Source organism: Danio rerio, chromosome 10, assembly GCF_052040795.2.
Source record: "Danio rerio strain M-AB ecotype USA chromosome 10, GRCz13ab, whole genome shotgun sequence".
In the NCBI taxonomy this organism is placed as follows: domain Eukaryota; kingdom Metazoa; phylum Chordata; class Actinopteri; order Cypriniformes; family Danionidae; genus Danio; species Danio rerio.
The window spans coordinates 21,060,815-21,079,052 of NC_141030.1; the positions used below are offsets into that span (position 1 = coordinate 21,060,815).

General features: G+C 35.2%; 1 protein-coding gene across 3 annotated transcripts in view; it reads right to left on the minus strand.

Moving 5' to 3' along the window:
* nt5c2l1 (5'-nucleotidase, cytosolic II, like 1) overlaps positions 1-17,516 on the minus strand; it is a 26,463-nt gene extending 8,947 nt beyond the window's left edge. The window contains 8 exon segments of one of the 3 annotated variants that reach the window (NM_001004549.2): positions 341-394; positions 4,451-4,544; positions 6,827-6,884; positions 6,967-7,058; positions 10,952-11,047; positions 13,440-13,557; positions 13,646-13,719; positions 17,271-17,516. In NM_001004549.2, the coding sequence (NP_001004549.1) occupies positions 341-394; positions 4,451-4,544; positions 6,827-6,884; positions 6,967-7,058; positions 10,952-11,047; positions 13,440-13,557; positions 13,646-13,719; positions 17,271-17,308 (624 nt within the window). In that variant the 5' untranslated portion in view covers positions 17,309-17,516. 3 annotated transcript variants of the gene reach the window in all.
* Positions 17,517-18,238: the final 722 nt, after the last annotated feature.

Consider the following 18,238-nt stretch of genomic DNA (forward strand, 5'->3'; position numbering starts at 1 on the left):
GGGCTTTAACAGTAGCCAACAGACAGTTGTGACTTAAATTCAGTTATAATCCTAAATCCAAAAGCATTAGTGACTCATTTTGTTCCACCAGTGTGGAACACCTTTTTTCTACTTATTTTGAAATTCTTTTAATCTGTAAAATCATTTACTGGAGACTTGCAAATGAATCATCTGATGATGTGAATCAGATCATCTGAGTCATAGAATCATTCACTTAAATCATTATGTCATTCGCTCTGACTAGATCATTTGAATTTGTGAAGTAAAAATGGAAACACAGAGCCATTGTAAACTGATTTTTTTCTTTTGCAATCTGAGAACAAATATAATTGTTACTTACATCTTTAATGACGTACTTGTCCAGGTTTTTCAGAGTTCGTTCCTTCAGTGTCCCCTGAATAACAAAAACAACACTGTAGTGAGCCTGTGCCTCATGAAGTTATGAACTCCTGAATAATCAAATCAAATCAGGCCTTTATTTGTCACATACACTTTCGTATAGTGAAATTAAACCATAACCAATAAACATCTCTGTCAGAACATGTCTATCTCCATATTGTGAAGTTAAGGTGACAAGTCAGTATTATAAATCAGAGCAGTATGTCTGAATTCAGGATATTCATAAAACATGGGTTGGAAAGCCAGATGACCAACTACTTCTGACAGGACTCTGAAAAGGCTCATGCTAGAGGACACTTTACTGTCCCATGAGGATTTATGAATGGCAGTGATCTGATGCAAATGACACATGAAGGTCACTATAAAGATTACAGCAATGGGGTAAAATATGAGACATGCCCAAATTAAATGTACGAAAGTGAAACAGTAAAGCTGATTAAACTTTTCCTTGAGTCCTGTTGCTGTCAGAGACATTTTTCAGGCCATATTTGGAGAAAGTGAAAGATCTGCTTATCAAAGAGATAGAATCACAGAAGATGCATTTGTATTTGTGACTGGTCACATGGAGGAGACAAAATGTCTGGAGCTTTGAGAGATTAGAGAATTGATGATATGTATCACTCTGTACGTGGTATGATAATATAGTTGGATTTAGGTTAGAGATATTTGGACAGATACAAAGACATTGTTGCCTAGAGAATATGCAACAATGACCCTGCAGGGGTCAGCAATGACCACAGGACCGTCCCGCCTCTTGTGAGTGGGTCATTTAATAACCAGAGTCAAGTAAAACAAGCTCACAGTCACATTAAGCTCATCCATCTGTGATCTGCTCACCCGTTTCACAGCATTTTCACAGGGAGACTTAAAATAGTTGCCTGATTTAATGGTGTGTGCTGATAAACAAGTATCTGTGATAAATTATTCTGCCATTTCATAGTGTTAAAAAGTGTCAACAAGATTTTGAATCACTGATGAACGGTCAGTTTTTATAATCAATGGTGTGGTTAGAATAGCAACTGGGCGTTGTCTATGACTCTGAACATTAGCTGATAATCACACAGTTTTATTTAATTATATGCCCTTAAATTGACATTTCTACTCACAGTATCAGCGTCAGTGGTTAGTGAACAGCATTTTTTTTAACCTTCATCATCACTCTGTGTTCTGTTATGGTTTTAGTTGTTTTTCCATAATATTTTCACTGTTGAGTGGATATGGTTAAATCATCACGATTTGGTAAAAAAATAAATGCAAGTATTTGATGCTTAAAATCGGTTTAGGATATTAAATAATCCCGATACATGTTTCAAACAACGGGAACCATCATGTTTACTGCAAACTTGCTTAACATACAATATCAGCAAACAAACCCATTTTCACTGAGGGCCACTTCAGAATTTTGGCTGCCCTACGATGAGAGAATTAATGATCAGATCTGCAGCACAGCATCAGGAGTTAATGGCACAGTGTCAGGAGTTAAACACTCTTGTTCACAGTCTGAGCTTTTAAACAATTATTGTCAACAAGTTCAGTATTAAGGCGAGGCAGTGGCGCAGTAGGTAGTGCTGTCGCCTCACAGCAAGAAGGTCGCTGGGTCGCTGGTTCGAACCTCGGCTCAGTTGGCATTTTTTTGTGAAGTTTGCATGTTCTCCCTGCCTTCGCGTTGGTTTCCTCTGGGTACTCTGGTTTCTCCCACAGTCCAAAGACATGTGGTACAGGTGAATTGGGTAGGCTAAATGGTCCGTAGTGTATGAGTGTGTGTGGGTGAATGTGTGTGTGGATGTTTCCCAGAGATGGGTTGCGGCCGGAAGGGCATCCGCTGCATAAAAACTTGCTGGATAAGTTGGCGGTTCATTCCGCTGTGGCAACCCCGGATTAATAAAGGGACTAAGCTGATAAGAAAATGAATGAATGAATGAAGTTCAGTATTTAAACACTATTCTCTAAGATCTCCACACTTGGTCAGTTAAAAAAAAAACGAAGTAATCCGACAACTTCTGGTAAATTTATGTTCATATTTAAAGATTAGTTTTGTCTGAGAAAGCAATATTTTGAAGCTGTGCATGTTTTAATTAATTTACATTTATAATAGTTTGGTATTGCTGTAGTTCTCTGTGCTGCGGCTCATTTTGTAGTTATTGTTAATCGCATTGTAAAAAAATATCTGTAAATAAGCAATTTTCTTCATTTTGTGATTTTTTTTTAATTTGTAATTAATTTTATCCCCTGTTTATTTGAGCATTTGAATTGTATTTTGGGACCTTAATATTTCCTCCAACACCTTGAAAAGTTCAAAAAAGTGACTTTTTAACAGTTTAAAGTGATATGTTGTCAGGGTTGTCGTTGTATATTAATAAAGTTCAAAAACCTCGTAATGAACTGCTATTTACAGCTTCATTTCTCTTTACATTATTTCTTATCTATTATATTATTTGAAACAACTAAAATGTCCATAAAAGTCACTTTGTTAAACTGTAGAGTCAACACTGCAGAGCTCAACATCCCATAATGCAATTCACAATCATGAATTATCAGAAAACACTTATAAATCACAAAATAAAATAAAAAGCAGTTAATTAACAGATGTTTTTACAGTGCTGATTTTCATCTCAGTCTTGTCATTATCAGGGATTCGGGTTGTAATAGTGTGTGCATGTATACTGAATTTAAAATATGGATGGTAAAAGATGTTTTGCTTGGATGATGAATGTGGTTGTCAGCCAGATCAGACTCATAGCATAGGTTTCCGATGATTATTGAATTGCAGAGTCAAAGACTAAATCAGAACTTGAATTAATGTGATGGATTACAACAATTAATAAAACTCAACCCTTATTTGATAGCATCCATGCTCATTGTCTCAATATAATTCTTATCAGTGCATGGAACAAAACTAAAATTCTTACTCAAATATGCTAACAACATTACAAATAATTCCATTGAAACCGATGTAACATTAGTGATAATCTGCTATTAAAAAACCCCATAAATGGCATCTTATACTTTTGGGACAGTGACAGGTGAAACATCAAAGTCTAGTATTACAATAAATACTATGTGGAAAGTGTAATAATCTGCTCCATTGAAAAAGCCCTGTAATGAATCTGTCACATCATCTGCTGTAAAGCAGGTCAAACTATCTGCATGCACACACAAACCACAGTAATCCATAACCCTGTAGGTAATCTCAGATGTGTATATATATATATATATATATATATATATATATATATATATATATATATATATATATATATATATATATATATATATATATATATATAGAGAGAGAGAGAGAGAGAGAGAGAGAGAGAGAGAGAGAGAGAGCTATATCACAGTGTTACAAGTGTGATATTAATAAAAATTATATTTGCTTTCAAGGAGCGTTATATTAGAGTTGGCTGTGTAAAATGACTCTTCATTTTTGACTCTCATCAAATATGCAGGTGTTAGAGGTAAGTTGATGATGAGCAGATGATATGTTCCGTTTATAATAAATGTCTTTTGCTTAAGTATTTAAGGACTGATTCTGATTGGCTGTTGATGTTTTGAAAGTGATTTAAACATTATCCTTCCTGCTTTTTCATTATCTACTTGTTAAGTCATGATGTATACTGTTTCCGGGTTCAAGCCGCTACTCATTTGAATTGACAAAATGTTTGTTTATGGCCACTTTTTAGTTCTAACACACTTTAAAGTGAATTCTATATAAATCATAGTGTACACATGTATCTGGACTTGCTGCATCACAAATACCAAAATTTGTATCATTTCAATAATTCATTTTCTGGCCATCAAATATTAGGCATGGATATATATATTGCGATCGAGATTTTCGAAAGTATTCCATCGCTTTGTAAACATTTTTTATTACCAATTGATGAGTCTCCTCTTACAGTTTGATAGAGTGCTTGGACCTGGAAGCCGCTTCGCGTGACGTCACACTTAACAAGCGGATAGGTGTATCTTGAACTTTATAGTCAGAATTGTGATAGTACTGTGTAATTAATAAGGTAGTTTACATAATGGTGTAGGTGGTTATATTTACAGTGTCGTGAAGATGATCCATGGCGTCCCTCACGTCCTGAAACATGCTTCTGTGTGACATGAACAAGTCACCATGTTTGAACCCCTTCGGCCAACTATAAGAGAGAAAAACAGTGAGGAGGGCCTCATAAGGCATCTTTTAGGGTTATAAATACTCAAGAGTTTTGTTCTAAAAGCTATTAACCAAAATTTCTAAGAAGTCTAAATTATCAACATGATTAAAACTTCCAGAAGAAATGATTTAAAAAAAGGTATTACATACCTACAGTAGCCTCTTAGAGGATACTTTACTATCCCACAAGGCAGTCATAGTGATAGTTTTTACTCATTTTAGCAAGTAAAAATAAAACGCTCATGTTGTGATTCACACGCCATTTTGCTTTCATACACTACCGGTCAAAAGTTTGGGGTCAGTAGGATTTTTAAATGTTTTAAAATGAGCTTCTCCTGCTCACCAAGACTGCATTTATTTAATCAAAAATACAGTATAAATAGTAAAATTGTGAAATGTTATTGCACTATAAAATAACTGCTCAAAAGTAGTTTATCATTTAATTTAATCATTTATTCCTGTGATTTTTAATTATGATTTTTCAGCTTCATTACTCCAGTCTACAGAGTCACATCATCACAATTTTTATTATGATTAATATTTTTACTATTAATGTAATAGTAATAAAAGCAACAATGACTGGAGTAATCATATCATTTGAAACATACAATAAGTAATAAAGAAATATTTAAAAAGTATTTAACAATTTAACTTTAAATTTTATTTATTTTTTTAACATTTAATAAATGCCACCTTAATGAAAAGAATAATTTTATTTAAATTGTTAAATAAAATTAATATTCATTCATTCATTTTTATTTTTTTTGGGCTTAATACCTTTTATTTATCCGGGGTCGCCACAGTGGAATGAACCGCCAACTTATCCAGCACATGTTTTTACGCAGTGGATGCCCTTCCAGCTGCAACCCATCTCTGGGAAACATTCATACACACTCATTCACATGTACTCATACACTACAGACAATTTAGCCTACCCAGTTTACCTGTACCGCATGTCTTTGGACTGTGGGGGAAACCGGAGCACCCGGAGGAAACCCACGCAAAGGCAGGGAGAACATGCAAACTCCACACAGAAATGCCAACTGACACAGCCGAGGCTCGAAACAGTGACTTTCTTGCTGTGAGGTGACAGCACTACCTACTGCGTCACCCATAAAATGAATGATAAAAAGTAAAAACTGACCCCAAACTTTTGAGCGGTAGTGTTCATCTAAATATAATTTATATATTGTTAGTGCTATTTCTAGATTACCATTCACTAGACTCAAGCTGTTTAGGTTTGCTTGATTATCAATATATTTGATGAACGCTTTTAAAGAACACACATTTGCTCACATCTCAAATGTTATTGTATTACATCATGTTTGATGTTTTACATAATTTACAATATTTCTTCTTTTGATGACATTTTTGGAAGATGGTGTGTAAGATAGTGTAAAAACTATGTATATTAAGCTAAGCAGTCTGGCGTACTATTAGAAATAGCAGACTGATTTACATTACAATATTTCTGGCAATATATTTATCAGCAACTGAAATATAATACATTGTAAAAAGTTCAAGTTTTAACCTTGAAAAGTTCAAAAAAGTGACTTTTATTAACATTTTGAATAGTTTAAAGTGAAATATTGTCTGGGTTGTATGTTATTATGGTACACAAACCTTGTAATGAACTGAGAGGACATTTTACAGACTTTTTTTTTGTTAAATAATTTCTTATACAACCACTTGTGTCAACAACAGGTGAGACTTTTAAATTAAATATAGGTACATAAATTATGAACCAAAGACTCCATCAATCAATAAACACACAATGAAAGGAATAAAAAAATAATTATAATATTTAACTATTACAAAACAAATGAATTAATCGACAGCTGGGCTTTATATTATTTCAAACTACTAAAATGTCAATAAAAGTCACTTTGGTAAACTGTAGTGTTGAATTTTCAACAAATGTCGACAGGACAAAGATCAGTGTCCCATAATGCAATTCGCAACTATAAATGAATGGAAACATGTGAATCACAAAATACAGAAACTGTTAATTAACAGATATATTTTACAGTGTATATAATAAACAGTTTGTCAAATGTATAATGTTTAGATTTAAAGAAAAAGGTTATTTGTTCAATAAATAAAAACACTTTATGCAATAATTTCACATCAAGGTTTATGAGGTTAATCAGATATTATTTTAGAATTTTACATAAATTACCATTTTACTTTAATAATTCATGCTTTCATATAGTGTAGCTTTATAAGTAGGTTTTGGGGGAACCGTATATAAAATACTTTGCTCACTTCTTGTATCTGGTGCTTTTGGTGTAGAAGTCAACCAGGCAGGCGTAAAGATAGGTCTCTGAGAAAAGAATCAGAACACATACATGTTACAGAATGATCATCCATCAGATGACCATGTAAATGTGTCACTGTTATTGTACCTGAGAGGTTGAAGAGTGTATTGAGGACGTAAAATCGGTCAGTGTCGTCTCTCTGGATGAACTTGTTTGGATAATACTCATCCACCTGTTCACTGCAGACACACACACACACTTTTAGGAGAAGACCAGCAGACAAATATACTTCATTGTTTTTGATCATTTTGTTCCTGAATTAGAGTTAGCGATGGTTCTACATTTTGAGCAAATGATCAAAAGGTTAAAAATAAAAGACTTTTTTGTTCATATTTAGCAAGGGGTTCCAGTATTAGTGGAGGGCACTGTATATTACACACATGGAAAATCTTGTAAACAATAACAGTCGGTGAGTGAATTGTCCAGTTAATATGTCACAGCAGTCAGTGTCACTGGGAGAAATCGCTAACAACCAGCAGCCTCAAACAACTGATCCCCCTGCTAAATAAATCCAGGCTCACAGTACCCCGTGTGGAGGTGGCGCCTGATAAAACACCATTCATAACTCTAATAACTCCTGAAATATTCAGAGGTCAGTGTTTACACTTGTCCTTGCCAAAAACTCTTTCTTTGGTCTTCAATACAAGGAAATCAACAATATACAGTAGCGTTAACTAAACAAATATACGGTACTGGTGCCAGGTCTGGCATATAAATAAACCACTACAAATTTATTACATCATCTGTCAGATAATTGAGTGCTCAATTTAACACAGAAATGTAATAAGGGCTGAACCTTTTTTAATGCTATTTTTCAAATTATTTTTTTAAAATGAAATAGAGAAAGTAGTTGGTTGTGTAAAATGAAGAAACACATTTTTTTCAAAAGTAAGTCATCCAAGCTTACCAAAGTTTTATTTTTATAATTGAAAACATTGGCCAATAACATTTTTCTAAATAAATATAAACTAAGTATTTTTAATTCTGATTAAAAAAAATTCACCATGATTACTCCAGTCATCTGAGTCACTTGATCTTTCAGAAATCATTCTAATATGTTGATTTGCTGTCTGGTTCTTGAATCTGATAGGCTGATAGCGACAAGCAGAGGAGGACACTACAGTCTGACAAATATTGCAGCTATTCAGCAACATTATCATATACTTTTGGGGCTTTTTTTAGGCAGGAATGTAGTTGTTTTAATTGCAACCATGCAGTTTATATATGAGGATAGTGGCTGTTTATATTTTCAGAGAACAGAGCATCGGCTGCCATCAACCTGTCTGAGCAGACCAAAGAAAGTGATGGTTGACGTTCCACCACAAGATGGCGACAGAGCCCACACAATGAGTCCTTAGAGCAGGGGTCTCAAACTCAATTTACCTGGGGGCCGCAGGAGGCAAAGTCTGGGTGAGGCTGGGCCGCATAAGGGATTTCACAAAAAAAAAAAAAGTCCTCAAATGTCATTATTAACAGTTTTAATTATTTATTCTGAACATGAAGTGTCCTGGACATTAATAGAACATTGAGTGAAGATTATGAACAGTTCTTCTGAACATGGCATCTTTTGCCTACTCCTTACTGCCAGAGACTTGACAGCGCTTCTTCTCACAAATCTGAACCACATTTGGCTTTAGAGCGGAAGCAGTCGAGACCCTCAGTATGGCTTGAAGATGATCATCAGTCTAGACCTGTACTTTGACTTATTGAAGTTCAAGGTGGAGAATAACTTCTCACACACTCAAAACTTCCATTCCCTCACCTAAAAAAAAAGGCGTATATATGTATAAATAAAACACCCCCACCCCACTCCAGTCACATCAGTCTGTGCCAGTCTATATCTACCTATAATATATATAAGATGCAGGCTGTAGCTAGGTAGGTGGCAGGCTGCAGATAGGTAGCTAAGTGGCAGGCAGGGGCGGGAACAGCTTACCTTGGTTCTGGCCACTTCCCGCCCGTCACAGCGTCTAAGAAAGGGGCGGGGTGCGTGGTGACGTCACCCGCATCCCCGCCCCTTTGTTTACACGGCGGGCAGGGAATACCAGTGACCGCTGTGTACGGATAGAATCAGCGGAGCGGGGAGCGCTCTCTCTCCCCGCTCCGCTGATTCTGTCAGGCCCCGTTTACACTAGTGCGTTTTAAAACGGCGTTTTAGAATGAAAACGATCCGTGTCCACACTCGCGTTTTACCCAGCGTTTCTGAACAGCTCTCCGTCCACACCAAAACGCTGAAAACGCACATCACGTGACCACACTCTTTGTCAAGCGCTGCAGCCTGTCTACCCAGATGAGAGCTCTGCTAGTCGGACTTCTCATCAAGCATCTCCCGCTGGATCTAATCTCACTATATTTATTAAACGTGATATTTCATTCATCTTGTTGTCTTTATCTAACGACATATTCCCTGACCTTGGTCATTGGAATCAATTACTTGTTCTCAGGTAACATGTTTTGGCTGAGCGCAAAGATAAGTTAATGATTAATGTAAGCACGTAGCCTACATTCTGTATATTGACTGATCGCTTGCCTTTATTTCCTATAATGTATAAACTTATTGTATGTTATACTTTTATAATGGCCATTATCGATTATTAAAACTGATATTCAGCAAAAGAGAGGGTATGTTTCGTATTTTCACTGAAATTGAAAGGAGGCAGTTGTTATCGGCTCCGTTTTGTTATAAATATCCACACAGTGAAGATGACGCTCATCTTATGCAGCACGACGCCTCAACATTTCTGCTGTCTGTTTAGTTGTTAATATTAAAGTAAAAATAGGCAGTTCCTTATATCAAGTTTACATTTTATTGTTGAGAAAGTGAAACAACGTAGCCAGGGTGATGTGAATGAAGTTATAAAGTACACTGTTCCCTGTGAAGATTGACGCGTGTCCTCAGTATGTTTTCCATATCAAACTGAGAAGAAGAGACTGCAGCCTTGATCAAACTTGCGAAGTCTGAACTTACACGGAGAAGATTCAGGACTGAACTGTGTGTGGGCTACTTAATATTGAGGAAAAGCCCCAATCAGAGAGGCGAATGTCTGCAGCCCCGCCTCCGTTTTCAGATGTCTCCGTCTTTCCCCATCCACACTGAAACGGAGCAGCAGCGTTTCAGAATGAAAACGGCCTCTCCAGCGTTTTCGAATCGATCCGTTTTCAGCGCTCGAGAACTCCGGCGTAGTGTGGACGGATTCTGTCAGTGTACAGCGGTCGGCGCGGGCCACAAATATTGCACTGAGGGCCGCAAATGGCCCGCGGGCCGCGAGTTTGAGACCCCTGCCTTAGAGGGAGACAAACAGCGTTTTCTCAATGAAAGTTTCAAACTACAGATGAGCAAATCATTATAAAATCAAATAAGTGGCATTCTACTCGATCTCTCAGGTTTGTATTTTGTAGTGGTGTCTTTATACCACAGAAACTGGCAGTGTTTGATTGCATTTCATGCTGTTCAGCCTTATAATCTAAAAATGTGAGCAAAAGTTACCGGTTTTATCCTCACTTTAGACATTATGAGTTAGCAATGGTTTCTGCTGTTCTGACGCCAGCTGCAGATGAGTATTAACAGCAGAAGAAAGTAGCTTTTCCTACAAAAAGATTTTTGAGACTCTCCGTGTTTGATTTTGTTTTGTTTTGTTTTTTACAAACAATTATGCGGTCGAACTATTGTATAAATGCAATACGACACTTTTAGCATTGCGACATGGCTGTATATTAGCACTGGTGAGGGCACTAAGGCACTCGGCCTGCGACCTTGGTCCAACACACACCCACAAAATGCCAGTTGCCTTTGATTAACAAGTTATGACTCACAAAGAACCAGTTTCAGCTAAAATCTTGAATTTTCAGCTGAAGAGCCCGTGTGTTTCTTCATCTATGTTTAACTGTTCTCAACTCTGTCATTCCTTCATGTTGGGTTTATTGGCTTTCAAACTGCCTCTCTTTATCATTTCAGCCTCACACAGCATTTTCTACTTTGCTGGATTCTTCTGTTGTCAGAGGAAAAGGGCATTTGCAAGCAAACTCTCCCTCAATACACCATTGACTGGCACCACAATGAATCTTCACTCACCCTCTCAGGTACTCGAAGCCGTGAGTGCAGACCAGAATGTTTCCATTGGAGTCTATTTTCAACAGGTTACCGTATGTGGTGTCATAGACCAGACCTCTGAAGAGAAATAGAGAAAGCGAGAGAACGTTAGAGAGAATGAAAGTCTGAGAGCATTAAAATATGGCCCTCTGAGGAGCTAAAACAAGAGTCTATATTTATATTTCCCCCTGCTGTATCACTGAGCAGTGAGTCTAACGGTCTGTGTTTGATATTCAGACTGTATTAATAATGACCTGTGGTGAACTTCTGGTTCATGAGACTCTCGAGGCCCATATAATGACAGGACATTTGCTTTTGTATGGTTACAGACACAGTCTCTCATGAGGGATTTACAGTAGGACTACAGATGTCCAGAATAGAAATGAAGTGATGTGGTCTTTTTTTTACACCTGGTATTAAAGGGACAGTTCACCCAAGAATGAAGAATGATGGTTGATGGTGCTCATTGAATTCCAAAGAGTCTTTTTTTTCCTACTATGGAAGTTAATGGGTGCCAGCATTCTTAACAAAAGAGAGAAACTCAAAGGTGTAAAACAGCACGATGGAGAGTAAATAATGTGGTAATTCTCATTTTTGGGTGAACTATTTAAGATTTGTTTTTGTTAATCTACTTTCAAAACAAAATGCAGGTGTGAATGGTGTGAAACCTTTTGAGCTTCAATAGGCTGTTAAAAAACATTACATCTGATTGCTTTTGTAGTATCAAATATGCTTCAAAAACTTCCTGCAGCAACCAATTTTAGGTCCTAAAAACCTAACTAACCTTAACCTAACCTATACATTCCCATTAAGTTATATAGTATTAGTTTTGAATGTTCGTAGAATGTGTTTTTTTGGCGATGCATTAAAGGTGCAGTAGGTGATTTGTTGTGCTGGTTAAAAGTCTCTTCACACTCCGAAAGTAATGATTAAAGTAAATGATCTAAATGTGTTTATAAGTTTTTTTTTATATTCTGGGTGAGGCATAGGACTAAAAATGTTTGTCTAATTAAAATTTTTTGGACCGATAATTCCCATAGTTCTGATAAGTAGCCCAAACTGCCTGTCAACAAATGTAGATTTTTACATCTGCACAGCTGTTCATGCTAATCCGCCATTTGTGCATGCATGCACGTTCACTTGCATACGAGAGAGAGAGAGAGAGAGAGAGAGAGAGAGAGAGAGAGTGAGAGAGAGTGACTGGTAAAAACGAATGCTGAATCTAAACTTTTTAAAATCCTGAACCAATATTGGAGTTACTTTTGCATGCTGGAGGAAGGAAGACACCATGGCTGAAGTATTTCTTTTAGACAGGTAATGTTCTGTTTGAAAACTATTTTAGTCATGCAAAGCTTATGTAGATTTTATTGTGTTACAAATGCGTTATATGCACAGTGCAAGTGTTGTTCAGCAACTGAAATCTACCAGCGAAAGATTGATGTGACTATTTTCAGTTTCATAAGGCACCTTTTACAGCATTGATAATGTATAATATTCAGACTGAACTAGCATGTAAGTATGGCTTAGTAATAAATGTGATTCCTGCACCCTACTGGCCAACCACTAAGCATGCAGTAGTCGCTTTAGGACAAAGCACTTGAGTGAGAGTGTGAGACCAGCGATCCTTGCATGCATGAAATATTGCACATCATGACAAGTGCACACATTATGACTTGAAGTTTTGCTTGCTACACAACTGAAAACGTGCTAGAAATAATACTGATTTTTGTTGGTAGTTGTAGTATTATAAAGTACTGTAAAGTTTTCTAACTGGCGAATTACATGATCTAATGGATTGTCTACTGTCATCTTACAGTGTGCGTTGATGAATTCAGGAGGCGTGGCTTTAAACGACAGGAGTGGGACTGTGTTTCAAAGATATTATGCGAACCGGCATTTTGGCAGATCACTTACTGCACCTTTAACATTATTATTATTTAGTTATAATAACGGTATTCAAAACATGTTCATGATGTTTCAGTCTCATGTCATATTAATTTTCTCAAAACAGTATTTAATGTTATTAGAACTTTCCATTCACATTAAATGAATCTTCTAAGAATTTTTTTTCATTAAGAGAACATTCATCAAGAACAACTAACGTCCCAAAGGCATTAAGTTGTTCTATAAATGTTACAAGTATATTCAAAAATATTTTTATAATGTTACAAGTACAAATAAGTCAGTACAAAAAAAGATAAAAACTGTTCAACCACATTTAAGAATTCATTGCAGTCTCTTTTAAAATGGTTAATTTTCTTCCTCTTTATGAAGCACAGTTTCCAATAAAATGACTAAAGTGAGGGGCAACATTAACTATAGCACACTTGGCCAAAACATGAATGATACATGTGCATGTAAACAGTGAATACATCAATGCCACACACAGAAGCCCTCAAAAGCCTTTACCATGAGCTCACTGTACACCCAAAATAGCCAAATCCGGTCCCATTATAGGAGTAACACTTACCGTGTGGGGAAAGTGGAGTCGTATGTATATCCCAGAAGCTCGTGCGGATATCCAATGGACACAAGCCTGTCCCTGAGCAGCTCAAAGCCCAGACTCTCATACTCTGGAGATTTATAAACTGCGGAAAAGAGAAGAGCTGATGAGAGCCAAGCACTTCACACACACACTCTGACAACCCGTCCCGAAGGCACTGACAACGGCCTCACCTGCCAGAGTGTAATCCATGTCGAAGCCATAGCACTTGATGTTTTCAAGCGTCAGACTCCGGTTCACAAACACCCTGAAGGGAAAGACAGGAGAGGTTATTATCTTTCTGTTTGATGAGTGTGGTCGATTAAACACGCTTTTATCTGATACTCTGGGGAAAAAAGATTTTTAGCCACCTGCCAATGGTTAGTGACTTAAGAAAATCGATGAGACATAATTAAATATTACCAGCCACAAAGCTGTATGTGCATCATTTTATATAATAAATATAAAATAAACTAGCAGATTAAAATTATCATCATAATCATTACAATCAAATTGTATTTATTTGGTTTATTTAGTTATTTAAATTAAAGAAATCAAAAATGGCACTAATACTACTGAACTGTATTTTTTAAGCAGTTAATGATAATATTTTTATGTATATAATTATTGTTATTAAAGTTACTTCATACCAGCAATTAAAAACGGCTTAATAATCAATGTTAAACATGCATTTTAAACATCCTAACTGACTGTCGCTCACTTCTCTCAATATAAACCTTCAAAACTTTTCGAAAGTGATTTTACCATAAAGAATTACAGCTCTGCCTGTGCATTTTTATAGTTGTTGCAAACCATATAGCCCCTAATTTAATTTAATTATGATTTACAATGTTATATAAATATTTATCACTGGAGCTCATTCTTGGTGTGAACAGTCTTATAAATTTCTTCCTCGTCAACTCAGATTTGTACTCAAACTTGATTAGTGTTAATCCCTGATAACAACTAATTAGGTTACTTCAGTGATGTTTGTGACTTTGCACTATCAGCTGAGCTGCAAGAACATGTTTTACCGCCAAAAAGCAATCATTTTCATGCAGTTTGTATTGAAATGTGCATCGCTTTTCGGACGCTCCTATATCAGGTCAGCCCAGTTTAGGTCTGTTCTTATCAGGTCTCTGGCATACAGTATGACATCAGTCCAGCTGGTGTGATGTCACTGCTGCGTGAATACCACTGGCACTCTTTCTGCTTGCCAATATTTCTATGCAACGCAGTAATGTTTTTTTTTTTTTATTTAGGGTGTAATGTACTGATTAAGCAAACTAAAAATAGTAAGATAATGCAACATGATCAAATCTAGGATAGTAAACCCAAAAAATGTACTCACTGTTTACTCTTCCAAAGCTTTATACATTTCTTTTTTTCTGATTAACAGTAAAGAATATATATGAAAAAACCTGAAAACATGTAACCACTGACTTCCATAGCAGGAAAAACAATGGGTACATGTTTCTTTAAAATATTTTATTTTGTGTTTATCAGACTAAATAAACTCATAAAGGTTTAAAACAAGTTAAGGGTGAATTAATTTTGACAAAATTTTGACTTTTGGGTGAACTATCCCCAAAAGAACTGGTGTGATGTTTCATATGATTGTAATTATCTGCCATTAACTAGTCAGATGTTTGCATTGTAGTTTTTCATACATCTACATCTATTTTTGGCATTATTTACTAATTTAACATATTGCTTTGGAATGACATGACTAAATAATGACACAAGTGTCATTTTAATTTCCCCTTTACATCTGTGTACTAAAACCTTAATGATTATGGAAAGCTGTTAATTATCTATAATAACTAAGTGACTTTTCATCTATGAATAACTATTCAAACTATTCAGAGAGAACAGAAACAATCAGCCTGTTATCTTTTAATAGATAAGAGTGCAAGCAAACAAACAGGCACATTCAAATGAATCAATCAATCAATAAAACTAAATAAACCTTATAAACTACTCATTTAATGTTATATCACTCTGAAATTACTTGTGTAGTTATACATTAATATATCATTAAACCAAAAAATAAATAAAATAAAACACACATATATATATATATATACTGTATACACTAAAAACACTGTTGGGTTAAAAATTATAATGTAAATGTCATTAAAAGATTTAATCCAGTGGTTGGGTTTGTCCATATTTGACTCAACGTTGGTTTACAACGTCATCCCAGCATGTTTTATTATTAGGAGTAAATGAGAAAATGTTATCAATAGATTATTTCTTATTTATACAATCAAGTTAGTTATGTAAAAGAAATCATAGATCACTACAAAAATCCACAAACAATCATAATCCAAATAGTTAACCCATTGTGTTTGATAATTCATAAATGACTCACCGTGTTTAATTAAAGATGTATTTCTTGTAAATTGTAGATTGTAAATGTATTTCTCGGGTTACGTCTCAATATAGTTATAGTTATTTTAGTTATAGTTATATAGTTATAGTTATAGTATAGTTATTTTACTTTATTTATATACTTAGTTAATAACATTAAATCATACATAAAATACATAGAAATAACCAAAATATACTCTAAAAAAATGCTGATTTGTATTTTGCCAATGTTGGGTCAAATGTGGACAAATCCAGCAGCTATAATGTCATTTAAATTTAATAAGAAAAATTAACTCAACATTAGTGTTGTTATTTATATTTGACAAAATATTATATATATATATATATATATATATATATATATATATATATATATATATATATATATATGTATATATATATATATATGTATATGTGTGTGTGTGTGTGTGTGTGTGTGTGTGTGTGTGTGTGTGTGTGTGTTTGTATGTATATATATGTGTATACACACACATACATACATACATAAATACAGACAGTTGAAGTCAAAATTATTAGCCGTGCTGAATTAATAGCCCCCGTTTATTTTTTTCCCCCAATTTCTGTGTAACGGATAGCAGGTTTTTTCTACTAATTTCTAAACATAATAGTTTTAATAATTCATTTCTAATAACTGATCTATTTTTTCTTTGCAATGATGACAGTAAATAATATTTGACTAGATGTTTTTCAAGATACTTCTTTACAGCTTTGACATTTAAGGCTTTACTAGGTTAATTAGGTTAATAGGCAGGTTAGGGTAATTAGACAAGTTACTGTATAATGATAGTTCTGTAGACAATTGAAAACAAATAAAGCTTAAAGGGGCCAATAATTGTGTCCTTAAAATGGTGTTTAAAAAATTAAAAACTGCTTTCATTCTAGCTAAAATAAATATTAATAAAAAATATTATCAGACATACTGTGAAAATGTCTTTGCTCTGTTAAACATCATTTAGGAAATATTTATAAAAGAAAAATAAATCAAAGGTGGCTAATAATAATTCTGACTTCAACTATAAATAAATAAATAAATAAATATATTAAAATAATAAATATATATTTTTTGATTTATTTATAAATGTAACTATAAATTTAGTCCTCGAATAAATTCTCTGATGTACTGGTATAATGTGAATGAGGCAGTCCGTGTACAGTAGGCTAGGCTGTATAAAATTACACTGTGATAAACAGAGGCTCATTTCTCTCTAGTGGAACAAACTTCGATAAGAAGACGTTTCTGGTCAAATGCTAAGAGATTAACCGATTCGTCTGAGGCTAACCGTCACGAAGTTTTAGGCTAACAAGAATAAAAACTTGGGGGAAAAAAACACAAATAAGCACAACACATAGACCCATATAAATAACAACATACTGCTAGCTAAACGTTTGCTGAAGCACCACCTGTGTGAATGTACCTGTTCTTACCTGTGCTGGAGCTCTTTTTTGTTGATGCGCGGCTCCATCGCGTGTGCCCGGTGCGTCCGCTCGCTCCCGCTGCCCAAATATCAACACAATCTAAAGTGGTCACGAAACTCCACTTTGCGCTTTAAATTGTGCCATGTTGTTGACATCACCAGAGTGAATTTTCCTGGGGTTTGGCTGGTAAACAGGAGCCCTGTGTACGTAGTTTGGGCGTATGTGGTGAGCACGCGAACTAGCTGCCGCGCGCGCTCGAGCACATAGATTGTCTTATCAGAGAAACACACGCGCTCTAGTCGGAACGCAAAGGTCCCGTTCAGCGGCCAAACACCCGACAGCCGACACGCATAGGCTACATCCACGAGCTTTTACAATTAACCCCGCATTAATATTTCATTTGGCAGTTCAGTCGCTTCATTCACATTCACCAGAGTGCGCGTTCCTCTACAGGGCAAGTTCTCACGATGGCTGTTGGTGGCTTAGTAATTTGGTTATCTACTGAAAGTTGGAACGTTCTTATATGATTTAAATGATTAGCATTTAGTAATTTCTTAATGTTACGTTGCAAATACCTTATAAACATGATAGCCTAGTATTTTCACTATTGTTTTACTTATTAAGTGTTGAAAAGACTGAAGGGGTTCAAGGAGTTTCCCTTTTGTGTCTTTATGATAATTAAAATGTTAGATGTACTCTTTTAAAGCTTTAGAATATAATTGTTTTCCAGTTGAACATAAAATGTTTTAAGTCTGGGGTTTTATCTGTACTATGCATCTCAGAAATACTTTTAAATGATTATATTTGCAATACTATTTATGTTTCATTTCTAAGTTTTGTTAAGTCTTATTATTAGCTCATGCATGTGAATTGATTATTTAGTAGCCTATTTTATTACACTACTTAAGCTTACTTTGTCAGCTTCTTTGGCAAGTAGGCCAAGTATTGTTTTAAGCTTTATTTCAATTATTGAAAGT